The following is a 15,263-nucleotide window of genomic DNA, read 5'->3' as shown; positions in this document are numbered from 1 at the left end:
ATGACCTTTCTGTGACCCCCTAGACAGCACAGGCGGAGCAGAAGGCCAACACCGAGGTAGAGAAGGAGGCGGTAGAGGGGGAAGAGAAGGAGGCGGGAGTAGAGGAGAAAGAGAAGAAAGAAGAAACAGAGGAAGAGCCAGCCGAGCAGATGGAGGAGGAGGCAGAGGCGAACGGAGGGGAAGGGGAGAACACTAATGGAGAAGACAAGACTGCTTTAGCAGAGGAGGCCAAACCCTCCAAGCGTCCGCGGATCATGCAGTGTAAAGTCACCCTCCTGGACGACACTCTGTTTGAGTGTGAGCTCGGTGTAAGACACTTCTCAAATACACCGTTGTCTTTTCTACACTTCAAATAACTGCCCATCAACTCTGTTTCTGACTTAATCTTTTTGAATGCTTATTTGTGATCGTTTGTGAGTACAACCAGTAATATTTCCTCCTTACTGAATGCTTATTTGTGATCGTTTGTGAGTACAACCAGTAATATTTCCTCCTTACTGAATGCTTATTTGTGATCGTTTGTGAGTACAACCAGTAATATTTCCTCCTTACTGAATGCTTATTTGTGATCGTTTGTGAGTACAACCAGTAATATTTCTTCCTTACTGAATGCTTATTTGTGATCGTTTGTGAGTACAACCAGTAATATTTCTTCCTTACTGAATGCATAGTTGTGATTGGTTGTGAGTACAACCAGTAATATTTTTTTCTTACTGAATGTTTATTTGTGATTGGTCTCCTCTCTCTCTCCCTGTGTAGAAACATGCGACGGGCTCGGATCTGTTTGTGAAGGTGTGTGACCACCTCAACCTGCTGGAGAGAGACTACTGTGGCCTGGCCGTCTGGGATACCCCCACCTCCAGGGTACAGTACACTTTGCCTGGTTTAAGAATGGGCTGCTAATCTAGGGTGAAGTGGTGAACAGTAATCTTAACCTTCCAAGTGAAAGGAGGGTAGATTGCATCTGTGGAGATGTCCTTTGGGAGAGAAAGACATGTTCAGTGAGGGGGTCGTTTTGAGTGTAGTTAGACTGCATGTTCTTGTCCATTAGAGAAACACTACCTATAGGATGGAAGGTTTCACCACAGAGGGCAGAATGACTGTCTGACAGTACGATGGCGTTCATTGAGTCTGTTCTCCCGCTGTCATTTACAGACATGGCTGGACGCCTCCAAAGAGATCCGGAAACAGGTGGCAGGTGGGTGATGTCAATACCATGACATACAGTAAATACATTTTTCTAGCTCAAATTACCAACAGTACTCACTCTGTATTTTCTTCTCCAGATTATACCTACGAGTTCACTTTCAACGTGAAGTTCTACCCTCCTGATCCAGCTCAGCTCACAGAAGACCTCACCAGGTTAATCTACACACACATCTACAATATCTGCCGTTAACTCAATTTCAGGGTGTCAGTGGTTAACTCCCATTCCCCTCCCTCTCTCTTCACTCTCTCTCTCTCTCTCTCTTCACCCTCGCCCCCCTCTCTCTCTCTTTTTCCCTTAACCTCCCCTTCCTCTTTCTCTCTCTCCCTCCACCCCCTCGCTCTCTCTCTCCCTCCAACCCCTCTCTCGCTCACCCTCCACCCCCTCGCAATATCTCTCTCACCCTTCACCTCTCGTCTCTCCTCTCTCTCTCTCTCTTTCCTCTCTCCCTTCACCCCTCCTCTCTCTTCACCCTCCCTCTCTGCTCTCTTACTCCCGCTCTCTCCACCCCTCTGTCTCACCCACCCCCTTTCTCTCTCTCTCCACCCCCCCTCTCTTCCTCCACCCCCCTTTCTCTCTCTCTCTCTCTCTCCCTCCACCCCTCCCCTTCTCTCTCTCCCTCCACCCCCTTTCTCTCTCTCTTCCTCCACCCCCCTTTCTCTCTCTCTCTCTCTCTCTCTCTCCCTCCACCCCTCCCCCCTTTCTCTCTCTCTCTCCACCCCCCTTTCTCTCTCCCTCCCTCCACCCCTCCCCTCCTTCTCTCTCTCTCTCTCTACCTCCCCCCCTCCCCTCCTTCTCTCTCTACCTCCCCCCCTCCCCTTCTCTCTCTCCCTCCACCCCTCCCCTCCTTCTCTCTCTCCCTCTCCCTCCACCCCTCCCCTCCTTCTCTCTCTCTCTCTCTCTTCCTCCACCCCTCCACCCCTTCTCTCTCTCCCTCCACCCCTCCCCTCCTTCTCTCTCTCTCTCCCTCTCCCAGGTACTACCTGTGTCTACAGCTGCGTAAAGACATCCTGAGTGGCCTGCTGCCATGCTCCTTTGTAACTCTGGCCATGCTAGGCTCCTACACGGCCCAGTCTGAGCTGGGGGAGTATGATCCAGAGGTCCACGGCTCTCACTACACCAAGGAGCTGAGGCTGGCCCCGGGACAGGGCAAAGAGCTGGAGGACAAGGTCATGGAGTTGCACCGCACATACAGGTAAGAACCAGGGGAGGACTGACTATATACTGGAACTATGATGTACAAAAGACCAGGGGGGACCAGACTATATACTGGAACTATGATGTAAAAACGACCAGAGAGGACCAGACTATATACTGGAACTATCATGTAGAAAAGACCAGGGAGAACCAGACTATACTGGAGTAATGTGGAAAAGACCAGGGAGGACCAGACTCTATACTGGAGTAATGTAGAAAGACCAGGGAGGACCAGACTCTATACCTGAGTAATGTAGAAAAGACCAGAGAGTACCAGACTATTTACTGGAGTAATGTAGAAAGACCAGGGAGGACCGAACTATATACTGCAGTAATGTAGAAAGACCAGGGAGGACCAGACTCTATACTGGAGTAATGTAGAAAAGACCAGGGAGGACCAGACTATATACTGGAGTAATGTAGAAAGACCAGGGGGGACCGAACTATATACTTGAGTAATGTAGAAAGACCAGGGAGAACCAGGCTCTATACTGGAGTAATGTAGAAAGACCAGGGAGGACCAGACTCTATACTGGAGTAATGTAGAAAAGACCAGGGAGGACCAGATTATATACTGGAGTAATGTAGAAAGACCAGGGAGGACCAGACTATTTACTGGAGTAATGTACAAAAGACCAGGGAGGACCAGACTATTTACTGGAGTAATGTACAAAAGACCAGGGAGGACCGGACTATATACTGGAGTAATGTAGAAAAGACCAGGGAGGACCAGACTCTATACTGGAGTAAGGACTATATACTGGAGTAATGTACAAAAGACCAGGGAGGACTGACTATATACTGGAGTAATGTACAAAAGACCAGGGAGGACCGGATTATATACTGGAGTAATGTAGAAAGACCAGGGAGGACCAGACTATATACTGGAGTAATGAAGAAAAGACCAGGGAGGACCATATTATTTACTGGAGTAATGTACAAAAGACCAGGGAGGACCGGACTATATACTGGAGTAATGTACAAAAGACCAGGGAGGACTGACTATATACTGGAGTAATGTAGAAAGACCAGGGAGGACCAGATTATATACTGGAGTAATGTAGAAAAGACCAGGGAGGACCAGATTATTTACTGGAGTAATGTAGAAAAGACCAGGGAGGACCAGACTCTATACTGGAGTAAGGACTATATACTGGACTAATGTAGAAAAGACCAGGGAGGACTGACTATATACTGGAGTAATGTACAAAAGACCAGGGAGGACTGACAATATACTGGAGTAATGTACAAAAGACCAGGGAGGACTGACTATATACTGGAGTAATGTAGAAAGACCAGGGAGGACCGGACTATATACTGGAGTAATGAAGAAAAGACCAGGGAGGACCGGACTAAATACTGGAGTAATGTAGAAAGACCAGGGAGGACCGGACTATATACTGGAGTAATGTACAAAAGACCAGGGAGGACCGGACTATATACTGGAGTAATGTAGAAAAGACCAGGGAGGACTGACTATATACTGGAGTAATGTACAAAAGACCAGGGAGGACCGGACTAAATACTGGAGTAATGAAGAAAAGACCAGGGAGGACCGGACTATATACTGGAGTAATGTACAAAAGACCAGGGAGGACCGGATTATATACTGGAGTAATGTAGAAAAGACCAGGGAGGACTGACTATATACTGGAGTAATGTACAAAAGACCAGGGAGGACCGGATTATATACTGGAGTAATGTAGAAAGACCAGGGTGGACCAGACTATTTACTGGAGTAATGTAGAAAAGACCAGGGAGGACCAGACTATATGCTGGAGTAATGACTATATACTGGAGTAATGTACAAAAGACCAGGGAGGACCGGATTATATACTGGAGTAATGACTATATACTGGAGTAATGTACAAAAGACCAGGGAGGACCGGACTATATACTGGAGTAATGTACAAAAGACCAGGGAGGACCGGATTATATACTGGAGTAATGTAGAAAGACCAGGGTGGACCAGACTATTTACTGGAGTAATGTACAAAAGACCAGGGAGGACCGGACTATATACTGGAGTAATGTACAAAAGACCAGGGAGGACCGGACTATAGACTGGAGTAATGACTATATACTGGAGTAATGTACAAAAGACCAGGGAGGACCGGACTATATACTGGAGTAATGTAGAAAAGACCAGACTATAGACTGGAGTAATGTAGAAAAGACCAGACTATATACTGGAGTAATGTAGAAAAGACCAGACTATATACTGGAGCTATGATAAAGAATGGAGTGGCAGAATGTCACATACAGGTCAGATGTGGGGTTTTAGGTGGAAAGAGCAGCAGACTTTACATATATGCTAGCTTTACACATGGCAAGCCTTGCTGTACATGTGCACTGTATGCACCGATGACACACACCATAAACATGTTATCATATAGCTGATAACTTGCACTTATATAGTTGCTAACTTGCACCCTTACATGTTTACTTTTGAGTCATTTAAGAGACGCTCTTATCCAGAGAGACTTACAGTAGTTGAGTGCAAACATTATTGTACTTGTCCCCTGTGGGAATCGAACCCACAACCCTGGCGTTGCAAGCACCGGACCTGTTTTTTAAAAAAAAGATAAAAAAATCTTCAATGTAGCCTTTATTTAACTAGGCAAGTCAGTTAAGAACAAATTCTTATTTACAATGACGGCCTACTGGGGAACTGCCTTGTTCATGGGCAGAACGACAGATTTTTACCTTGTCAGCTCAGGGATTTAATCCAGCAACCTTTCAATTCCTGGCCCAACGCTCTAACCACTAGGCTAACTGATGTATCCATCTCTGTGTTTGTCTCCAGATCCATGAGTCCAGCCCAGGCAGACATGTTGTTTCTGGAGAATGCCAAGAAGCTGTCTATGTATGGAGTGGATCTGCACCAAGCCAAGGTACACTTTAGAATGTTCTGGAATCTAGGACTGGAACACTTCTATCTATAGAAGGAACATTTTTTTATATATATTTTTAAGAGCGGTCAGAAAAAGTAGAGCACTATCAAATCGAAGTGTATGATTTGGGAATAACAAGGTTAGGCAACTCTAGCAACCACAGATTTTTAATTACAAAATCGCTGTCATCAAACAAGAGATTAATCTGTGCTGCTGAAAGTGTAGCAGAGGCTGCCCCTAGTGGCATGTTGCTGTAAATGCAGGAATAACAGTGACGGAAAGATGCCTATAGTGTCTATGATGAGGGTATATAGAACATATTCATCATCTTTACTGAATGCACTTTTTCTACATGCTCACAGGATCTTGAGGGTGTGGACATCACGCTAGGGGTGTGTTCTGGTGGTCTCATGGTCTACAAGGACAAGCTGAGGATCAATCGTTTCCCCTGGCCCAAAGTCCTCAAGATCTCCTACAAGCGAAGCAGCTTCTTCATCAAGATCCGTCCCTCTGAACAGGAACAGTACGAGAGCACAATCGGCTTCAAGCTGCCCAACTACAAGGCCTCCAAGAAGCTGTGGAAGGCCTCAGTGGAACACCATACCTTCTTCAGGTGAGAAAGTCACTCGCCCTCAGTGATACAGTGGTGAATAAATAGGTGGTGGGTAAACCGTGATCGCCGTAAACCGTGATCGCCGACTAAAATAATTTCCCTATCCTTTAAGTTGAAAAAATGAATGGAACTATATATTGAGACTGTTTAGGGGTTAAATACGTGTAAAACAAAATGTTTCCTGATCGATCTTCTATCTCTCAGATATAGGACAGACACTTCAGAACAAACTTCCTTTCGCTGTTTTGGGGGGGACTATCTGTTGCTCCATGTATCTGTTATTCTATGCGTTGTATGGGCTAATAGCAGTAAGGCCAAATACACATTTTCATCAAATAATTAATTAATAAGAAAAAAAATATGCATACTTCAAGGGTCTTAAAATTAAAAATCAAATAGCTAAATGATCCTTGGTATGATCTTCTTAAAACAATTCCATATAGCTTAGTAGACCTCCCTCCCCCGGCTTAGACGGGGCTTCGACTGTAATGGCCTAATAATATTATCTTTGAGAAGTAACAATCAGTAAAACTAAAACTAGACAGTCAGGTAGAATTGAAAAATCCCCCAAAAATTTATTTAACAGTAGAGATTTTGTTATGTTTGAGCAAAAGAACACAGCATTAGCCATGGCAAAATGCATAGGATTGCAGGAAATTTGCTTTTAAACTGCAAAATATTCTCTCTGTTCCATGGCAGAATATGTAGAATCGCAGGAAATTTGCTTTAAAACTGCAACCCTTTTAGCTGCATGGCAAAATGTGTAGAATTGCAGGAAGTTAGCCTTAAAATTGCAAAAATGTCTCTTAGCTCCATGGAGAAATTTGTAGAATTTCAGGAAATTGTCTTATAAATGCAAAAGTTTCTCTACACCGCCAAGATGGGTGCTTGTAAAATGTTCAGTCGAGCCAACGTGCATTTAACCTCCGCTACACCACTGCTCACCCTGCTTCCAACTAACAAGTTACCCTTAACCATAGATCTAGGATCAGATTATCCTATCCCCCAATCCTGACCTTAACCATTAGGACGTTAAAACTATATCTGATCCCATATCAGCTGTTACGGGCGGGCAACTTCTACCTACTCCACTTCCTGGATCATCTCCTCCATAGAGATACAATAAAAGTGTTCGATTTAATTCTGTCATCTGCCCCCACTACCGCCCGGCAACAGGGGGCCATTCTCAGGTTACCAATCCCTTGTGCCTTCTAATTCGCCCCTGCAGCATAACCTTTCTGAGAGTAACTCTATTAGCCCCGGTGGTAGTCTAACTCCAGCTACAGTGCTGTGAAAAATATTTGCCCCTTTACTGATTTTCTCTATTTCTGCATATGTTTGATATTTTGAATGTTATCAGATCTTCAACCACATCTCTCGCTGTGGAGGAATTTTGTCCCACTCTTCCATGTAGAACTGCTTTAGCTCAGCAACATTTGTGGGTTTCAAAGCATGAACTGCTCATTTCAAGTCCTTCCAGAACATCTCCATTTGGATTAGGTCTGGACTTTGACTAGGCCATTACAAAACGTCAAATTTGTTGCTTTTTAACCATTTTCATGTAGACTTGGTTGTGTGTTTTGGATCATTGTCTTGCTGCATGACTCAGCTATGCTTCAGCTCACAGACGGACTACCTGACTTTCTCCTGAACAATTATCTGATACAGAGCAGAATTCATGGTTCCTTCTATTAAGGCAAGTTGTCCAGGTCCTGAAGCAGCAAAGCCTCCCAAACCATCTCACTACCACCACCATGCTTGACCGTTGGTATGAGGTTCTTACTGTGGAATGCAGTGTTTGGTTTTCGCCAGACATAATGGGACCCATCTCGTCCAAAAAGATGACTCAAGTTTGCCAAGAAGCACCTGGATGATCATCAACACTCTTGGAAGAACGTTTTATGGACAGATGAGTCAAAGTCCCATTATGCCTGGTGAAAAGCAAACACTGCATTCCACAGTAAGAACCTTATACCAACGGTCAAGCATGGTGGCGGTAGTGTGATGTTTGGGGGGGGGGGGGGGGGGGGGGGTTCCTCCACAGAGGCGTGAGACTGATCAACAACTATAGGAAGTGTTTGGCTGGAGTCATTGCAGCTAAAGGTGGAACAACCAGTTATTGAGTGTAAGGGGGCAATTACTTTTACACACGGACATTGGGTGTTGCATAACTTTGTTCATTAAATAAATGAAATAAGTATGTAATTGTTGTGTTATTTGTTCACTCAGGTTACCTTTATCTAATATTACGTTTTGTTTGAAGATATGATAACATTCAGTATCAAAAATATACAAAAGTAGAGAATTAGAAAGGGGGCAAAAACTTTTTCACAGCACTGTACGTGACAAGTGGGTCATACAGGAGGAGCTCTGGATGAAGCTGGTTAAGGTAACATGAGATTGGTCTAAGTCACCTGGCAGTATGCCATTGGAGGAACATGACTAAGCTTTTATTAAAGCTGGAGTTTGGCTGGTCCAGTGATGTGATTTATTGATGCATCACATCACTGGGCAAGCTATTATGAACTATGAAACCAAATCATTATAATAAGCGTGTCTAGAAACTGTGAGTGACTGTGTGATTCTCCGCCCCCAGGGTGTCGTCCGTGGAGCCCCCGTCGTCCCGCTCCCGGTTCCTGGCGCTGGGGTCAAAGTTCAGGTACAGTGGCCGTACCCAGGCCCAGACCCGCCAGGCCAGTTCCATGATCGCCCGGCCCGCCCCACGCTTCACACGGTCCGCCAGCAAGAGGCTGTCCCGCACCATCGACGAAGGTGTGGGTGTGTGTATGCGTGTATTACAGTATGTGTTTTTTGTGTGTGGGAATGTGTGTGTTCGTGCCAGCGTGCACGACTTCAGGATCAGTCTCTCACCAACTTGTCCCACTCTTGTAGCTGGAGATGATGATCTCCATGCCTCGCAACTCTCTGCTAGTCCAAACAAGACCGAGGATGACGATTGGTTCTTCATGCTGGGATCTGACCAACCCCAGACCTTTTTTTCACCAGGTAGCCAATCAGGAACCATGTGGACCATCATTGAAGTTTTGACTCAGCTTACATAGAGCAACCTCAGTTCAGCCTTGCCAGAGAACTACATACTGTAGCTTTGAGTCAGCTTGATCTAACCCTGCGCTCTGTCAGTCCTCTCATCATCTCATTAGCTCCAACCCTTATGCTGAGGCCTAATCTCAGGCCAGCTTGAGTCAATGCTGGTGACTCACCAAGGGCAGCTCAGAATAACCTGCCAATCAATCACAGCTACAGTTACATTGATGCTTATGACTGACTAACAGCAGCTTCAGAGCTCTTGAGTCTTTGGCCCGTGTTGTGTTGCTTGTTAAAGAGAGCCTTCAGTTCTTTGGTCCGTGTTGTGTTGCTTGTTAAAGAGAGCCTTCAGTTCTTTGGTCCGTGTTGTGTTGCTTGTTAAAGAGAGCCTTCAGTTCTTTGGTCCGTGTTGTGTTGCTTGTTAAAGAGAGCCTTCAGTTCTTTGGTCCGTGTTGTGTTGCTTGTTAAAGAGAGCCTTCAGTTCTTTGGTCCGTGTTGTGTTGCTTGTTAAAGAGAGCCTTCAGTTCTTTGGTCCGTGTTGTGTTGCTTGTTAAAGAGAGCCTTCAGTTCTTTGATCCGTGTTGTGTTGCTTGTTAAAGAAAGCCTTCAGTTCTTTGGTCCGTGTTGTGTTGCTTGTTAAAGAGAGCCTTCAGTTCTTTGGTCCGTGTTGTGTTGCTTGTTAAAGAGAGCCTTCAGTTCTTTGGTCCGTGTTGTGTTGCTTGTTAAAGAGAGCCTTCCGTTCTTTGGTCCGTGTTGTGTTGCTTGTTAAAGAGAGCCTTCAGTTCTTTGGTCCGTGTTGTGTTGCTTGTTAAAGAGAGCCTTCAGTTCTTTGGTCCGTGCTTGATGATGGACATCATTGTGTCGAGGAGCCTACCGTTCCTGTGCTTGGAACTAAACGTCTAGCTCTGCAGATCTCAGAATTGTGTGGTAGTCTTGTACTAACTTAATTTGCTATCTGCCTGCCAGATACATTGAATTCCATTTGCTTACTAAATAAGTGAGCTTTGCTTTGAAAGCCCCTGAAATGCAGACCTGTGGAGGGGAGCTTTGCTCTGAAAGCCCCTGAAATACAGACCTGTGGAGGGGAGCTTTGCCTCACTCTCTCCTCCAACTAACTTCACCATTAACTCCTGCAGTAACACCATTACCTCATGTTCTATCAACAGCCAGAGGGGGGGAGACTTCCACTCAGAGCTGGGATGATGGCAAGTCCGTCCAGACAGTCAGACAGGCATGGCAGGAGACTGAGACAGGCCAGACGGTCAGTCGGACATGGCAGGGACGGGTGTCTGATGAACAGCAGCAGGGGAGACTGGTGGAGGAGAAAGAGGAGGATTGGTTTGTCCTGCTGGGCAGACAACCCTCCCTCCCCTATGTCCCCTACCCCATGATAAAACCGCCAGGTATCTGTTGTTAACCTCATTCTGTGTAGCTGTGGTATACCTGATGTCACTGTGTGCATCCTCGCTTTGACAATGAATCCTCCGTAGAGGTGTGCTTTAGAAGTTGACAGTGATGGAAGGTGAACCTTCTAAGCTCGCCACCGACCGTGATGACATCTTTAAAGATGTTGCTCTGTCATGTACTGGCTTATTTAATGTTGCTATCTTATCAATGGTGCTTGGCCCTCATTGATGTAGAGCTGTGATACTGTGGTAAGTATGCTTTGCTGATGATCCTCTGTTTGCAGTGTGCTCACGAGCTACGTTATTTTTCTATATGTAAGGGATCCGCTCTGTTCTAAATGTTTCTGTGATGTCCTCAGTCAAATACCGCTCTGCCAAGGTGGCAAAGGTGGCCACGGCCAACATTCTGGAGAGGCTGCTACAGCCAAGGCAGGAACCAAGTGATGACTGGGTCATGCAGTTGGACCGCAGCTTTGAGTTTGTAGACACACCTCCATGTGAGTCGTCATACTATATACATTCACTAGCTGTTGTTCATTAGCACAGAAATAGAGTTTTGCAGAACAGACATGATTGTCTGTCTGGTAGAACAGGGAATCATAATTTCTGTCTGTAACATTCTGAGCGTTTCACCTCACTGAATAGGTGAGTATACACTCCTGTTCTTCCTATACTGATAACCCCAATCTGCCCCTCCTCAGTCTCTCCCCCAGTCTCCCTGGAGAAGGAGGAGACTAGGCAGGAGAGGAGGGAGGTGATCAAGAGGCTCCAGGAAGGAGTGTTCCTGGTGGAGAAGCTGAGGGAGGTAGAGGTGCTGGATGAGAGACTGAGGGAGGTGAAGGTTCTGGAAGAACGGCTGCAGGAGGTGGATGAGCTGGAGGAGAGGATACAGGAGGAGGTGGAGGCCAGGCAGCAGCAGGGGGAGGAGGTAGGGGTAGAACAGGAGGGGGGGGAGGAGGAGGTGGTAGAGGCAGCGGAAGAGAATGTGGAGGAAGTAGATGAGTTGGAGGAGCAGATTAAGGAGGTGTTTCTCAAAGGATTGCTGCCAGATGAGTCAGGGGAAGATGAGGGACTAAAAGAGGAGAGTATGGAAGAGGCAGAGGAATCTGAAGAAGGGTGGTCAAATGTGGCGAGCACCTCCTCTGTGGTACGGAGAGTAGAGTGGAGGACCCAGAATAATGTGACTATAGTGAAAGAGATGAGGCAACAAGAAGGAGAGATGGAGGAGGAGACGGTGGAACAGGTGGAGGTTTCAGACGAGGGATTGAAAGAGGATGAAGGATGGTTAGAGGAGAGGAAGCGTCAGGCTTTGGAGGAAGGGTTGCCAGAGGGGCTTGAGGAAAGGAGAGGAGAGATAAGAGTGGAAAGGAGGAGGAAGAAGGTGACTATAGTGACACAGGATGAGAGTCTTCCAGATGAACTAGAGAAGAAAGCATCTGAGAAGTTGTCAGAGGACCAGATAGGAGGCCATTTTTATAAAGAAGGACAACTTATGGTGAAATTCAATGAACTATTTGCGGCAGAGAAGTTAGGGTTACCGGTAGTTACAATTCAGCAGTGGCTCCAAGAACAGGAGTGGCTCCAAGAACAGGAAAAGGTCAGGGAGGAGAAACAGGAGGAGAGAGTGGAACATGGGAAGGTTTCAGGCAAGGGATTGATAGAGGTGAAAGGAGGTCTAGAGGATAGGATGCGGCAGATGTCGGAGGAAAGGGTGCCAGAGGGAGAGCAGACTGTGAAGAAAACCAAGAAAACAGTGAGAATAGTGGAAGAAATGAGGAGAACACAGAAGACACTCGAGGAAAAGTCATCAGAGGACATTTTATCAGAGGAAAGGCTGGGAGATGGATTTTATACAGAGGGGGAAGTTTTGGTGAAATTCAGAAAGGATGTGGAGAGGGTTCCACATAGAGTCAGACAAATGGAGAAGCCCCAAGAAGAAGAAGAGGTGGTGGAAGTGAATATGCAGCCATCCCAGCCAGAAGACAAGGACGATTGGGTTGTGCTGCTGGACAGCCTCCCACATAAGACTCTTTATAAGCCTCCAGGTACGTCCCATCAACCAATCAGCTTTGCTTCTCCCCGTCACCGTTGAAACCGTAATGGAAACGCTTGCTTTACCACCACCCACACAATTACTGACAATTCCATCTCGAACATTCCCTCCGCAAAGCTAACCAGCTCGTGTGTTTTACAACAATTGCCATTTCAATTGAAAGATTAACCTTTGGTACGGTATGGATTTGTGTGGCTGAGAGAACTGCTGTCTCTACTTTGTCAGTCATTCCAGTCGACTCCGCTCTGGTGCCTGTGGTCTCCACAAGATTCTCTGTGGTGTTAGTAGACACGGTCGAGCAGAGAGCACCAGAGAGGGAATGCATTGAAGTGGAGGCCACACAGCAACAGCCTGAAAGGGGGTTGGTGGAAGGACGGAGACCGTGGCAAATGCAGGAAGATGATTGGTGTATGCTCTTGGAACTGGCTGATCGTGTTCCTTCAGGTGTACCAACCACACCAGTTTCAGGTATGAAGAACTTTCATCAAAGCCCTGCTGCTTGTGCTATGCCTCAATTATTTGGTATTTTAGGGATTGAAACAACTGGGCTACAATGACTGATTAATCATCAAACTAGGCTTTGAACTTCATGTCTCTCACGGTTCATTGTGTCTTTATGTATCAGCTTCTTTGCAAGAGCAAGTTCAGGTGTACGTAGAGGAAACCATCTCTTCCATGGTTAAAGTGATGACAGTAGTGCAGAGAGAGGAGAGCAGGGTGACTGTAGTGGAGGAGATGGAGTTACAGGAAGACCAGAGCCGTCTGGAACAGAAACCGTCACAGTCACAGAGAGAGATGGAAGATGACTGGGTTGTCCTGCTGGACATTGTTCCCAGAGAACCATCTGTGATTCCGTCAGGTATTTCCATGATTTTCATGCACTGCTTCCCCGTCCCACCACAATATGAACAACATCTTCCCTGAGCCTGTGCTTCATACGCTGCAGAATACTTTCAAATAAGAATAACTAACAAGACATTTGACTATCCACCAAGAGAAGGGCTTCAGCTACATTGCTTTGTGTAGTAATTTCAATTATCTTCCAGTATCTGAGGAATGTGTGTTTGTACCAGCTTCTGTGGAAGAGCGTATTCCGGTATACCCTGAGGAAAGTGTCTCCTCTGTGGTTGAGTTGACGACAGTAGAGCAGAGAGAGGAGAGAAGGGTGACTGTAATGGAAGAGAAGCAAGAGGAGCGACATCAAGAAGAAGTTATACTTCCACCACAGCCATCAAGAGAGATGGACGAGGACTGGTTTGTGCAACTGGATGTCGTGCCCAGAGAAACATCCTATATACCACCAGGTACCCCATACAATTCAAGGCTTTGCGCCTCAGCCCCTGATTCCATCAAAATATAACCAACCCACCTCGCCAAACTCGCAGACTAACCGTAGTGCTTTTCCCATATGAACTTTGGAATGTTTATCTGGGAATATGATCTTTGATGACATGGCTTTTTGTGAGCCCACACATCTAGCTGAATCTGAAGGGTATGTACTATGTGTGTTTGTATCAGTCGCTCCAGCAGAGCCAACACCGGTTTCTCCAGATGTGATCAGCCCTGTGGTTGAGGTAAAGGCTGAAAAGCAGAAGCCAGTGGTGGTTCTGGTGGAGGAGACGAGGCCACAACAGAAACAGGAAGTAGAGGAGTGGCAGCGACAACCAGAGAGAGATGATGATTGGTTTACACCGTTTGCTGATGTCCGTGAGGAGCCGATCATTGTACCACCAGGTACCGTTCCTGCTTAATTGCCACAATCTTTGTACATTTGCAGCTGTGTACATTTCCCAGCTTTGACTGAGAATAAACAATGGTTTTTGGAGAACATGGTAAAGTTCCTAAACTAAAGGACTTTCCCCTGTCTGTATCAGTTGCTCTTGGTGAGCATACTCCGGTATATCCAGATTTAAGCCAGACCACCTCTGTGGTTGATGTGACGACCATAGAAAAAATAATGAAGAAGAGGGTGACTATTGTTGAAGAGAGGTGGGGACAGCAAGAGGAGATACTCCAGTCAGAGATGATCATCTCAGAGCAGAGACCACCAGCAGAGAGAGAGGAGGGAGATGGCTGGTTTGATCTGTTGGATGCTGTCCGTGAAGAACCTGCTGGGGTTCCACCAGGTACCTCAGACATACAGTACTGCCAACAAGCTAACTAACCACCAGGTACCTCAGACATACAGTACTGCCAACAAGCTAACTAACCACCAGGTACCTCAGACATACAGTACTGCCAACAAGCTAACTAACCACCAGGTACCTCAGACATACAGTACTGCCAACAAGCTAACTAACCACCAGGTACCTCAGACATACAGTACTGCCAACAAGCTAACTAACCACCCGGTACCTCAGACATACAGTACTGCCAACAAGCTAACTAAACACCAGGTACTTTAGACATACAGTACTGCCAACAAGCTAACTAGCCACCAGGTACCTCAGACATACAGTAATGCCAACAAGCTAACTAACCATCAGGTACCTCAGACATACAGTACTGCCAACAAGCTAACTAACCACCAGGTACCTCAGACATACAGTACTGCCAACAAGCTAACTAACCACCAGGTACCTCAGACATACAGTACTGCCAACAAGCTAACTAACCACCAGGTACTTCAGACATACAGTACTGCCAACAAGCTAACTAACCACCAGGTACCTCAGACATACAGTACTGCCAACAAGCTAACTAACCACCAGGTACCTCAGACATACAGTACTGCCAACAAGCTAACTAACCACCAGGTACCTCAGACATACAGTACTGCCAACAAGCTAACTAACCACCCGGTACCTCAGACATACAGTACTGCCAACAAGCTAACTAACCACCCGGT

General features: G+C 46.2%; 1 protein-coding gene across 10 annotated transcripts in view; it reads left to right on the top strand.

Moving 5' to 3' along the window:
• LOC120036648 overlaps nucleotides 1-15,263 on the top strand; it is a 37,642-nt gene that overhangs the window by 2,246 nt on the left and 20,133 nt on the right. For 8 of the 10 annotated variants that reach the window (XM_038983027.1, XM_038983025.1, XM_038983026.1 and 5 more), the window contains exons 2-18: nucleotides 24-308; nucleotides 760-864; nucleotides 1,156-1,198; nucleotides 1,287-1,362; nucleotides 2,184-2,402; nucleotides 5,211-5,298; nucleotides 5,661-5,911; nucleotides 8,508-8,683; nucleotides 8,804-8,917; nucleotides 10,123-10,359; nucleotides 10,722-10,859; nucleotides 11,064-12,407; nucleotides 12,641-12,883; nucleotides 13,041-13,274; nucleotides 13,462-13,719; nucleotides 13,934-14,149; nucleotides 14,290-14,541. In XM_038983027.1, coding sequence (XP_038838955.1) covers nucleotides 150-308; nucleotides 760-864; nucleotides 1,156-1,198; nucleotides 1,287-1,362; nucleotides 2,184-2,402; nucleotides 5,211-5,298; nucleotides 5,661-5,911; nucleotides 8,508-8,683; nucleotides 8,804-8,917; nucleotides 10,123-10,359; nucleotides 10,722-10,859; nucleotides 11,064-12,407; nucleotides 12,641-12,883; nucleotides 13,041-13,274; nucleotides 13,462-13,719; nucleotides 13,934-14,149; nucleotides 14,290-14,541 — 4,153 coding nt within the window. In that variant the 5' untranslated portion in view covers nucleotides 24-149. The remainder of the gene's footprint in view (nucleotides 1-23; nucleotides 309-759; nucleotides 865-1,155; nucleotides 1,199-1,286; nucleotides 1,363-2,183; nucleotides 2,403-5,210; nucleotides 5,299-5,660; nucleotides 5,912-8,507; nucleotides 8,684-8,803; nucleotides 8,918-10,122; nucleotides 10,360-10,721; nucleotides 10,860-11,063; nucleotides 12,408-12,640; nucleotides 12,884-13,040; nucleotides 13,275-13,461; nucleotides 13,720-13,933; nucleotides 14,150-14,289; nucleotides 14,542-15,263) is intronic. The other 2 variants (XM_038983023.1, XM_038983028.1) reach the window with 2 other exon arrangements.

This window comes from Salvelinus namaycush, unplaced genomic scaffold (assembly GCF_016432855.1).
Source record: "Salvelinus namaycush isolate Seneca unplaced genomic scaffold, SaNama_1.0 Scaffold141, whole genome shotgun sequence".
NCBI lineage: Eukaryota > Metazoa > Chordata > Actinopteri > Salmoniformes > Salmonidae > Salvelinus > Salvelinus namaycush.
The sequence above is the reverse complement of the archived record's forward strand: the minus strand, read 5'-3'. Positions and strand labels throughout refer to the sequence as shown.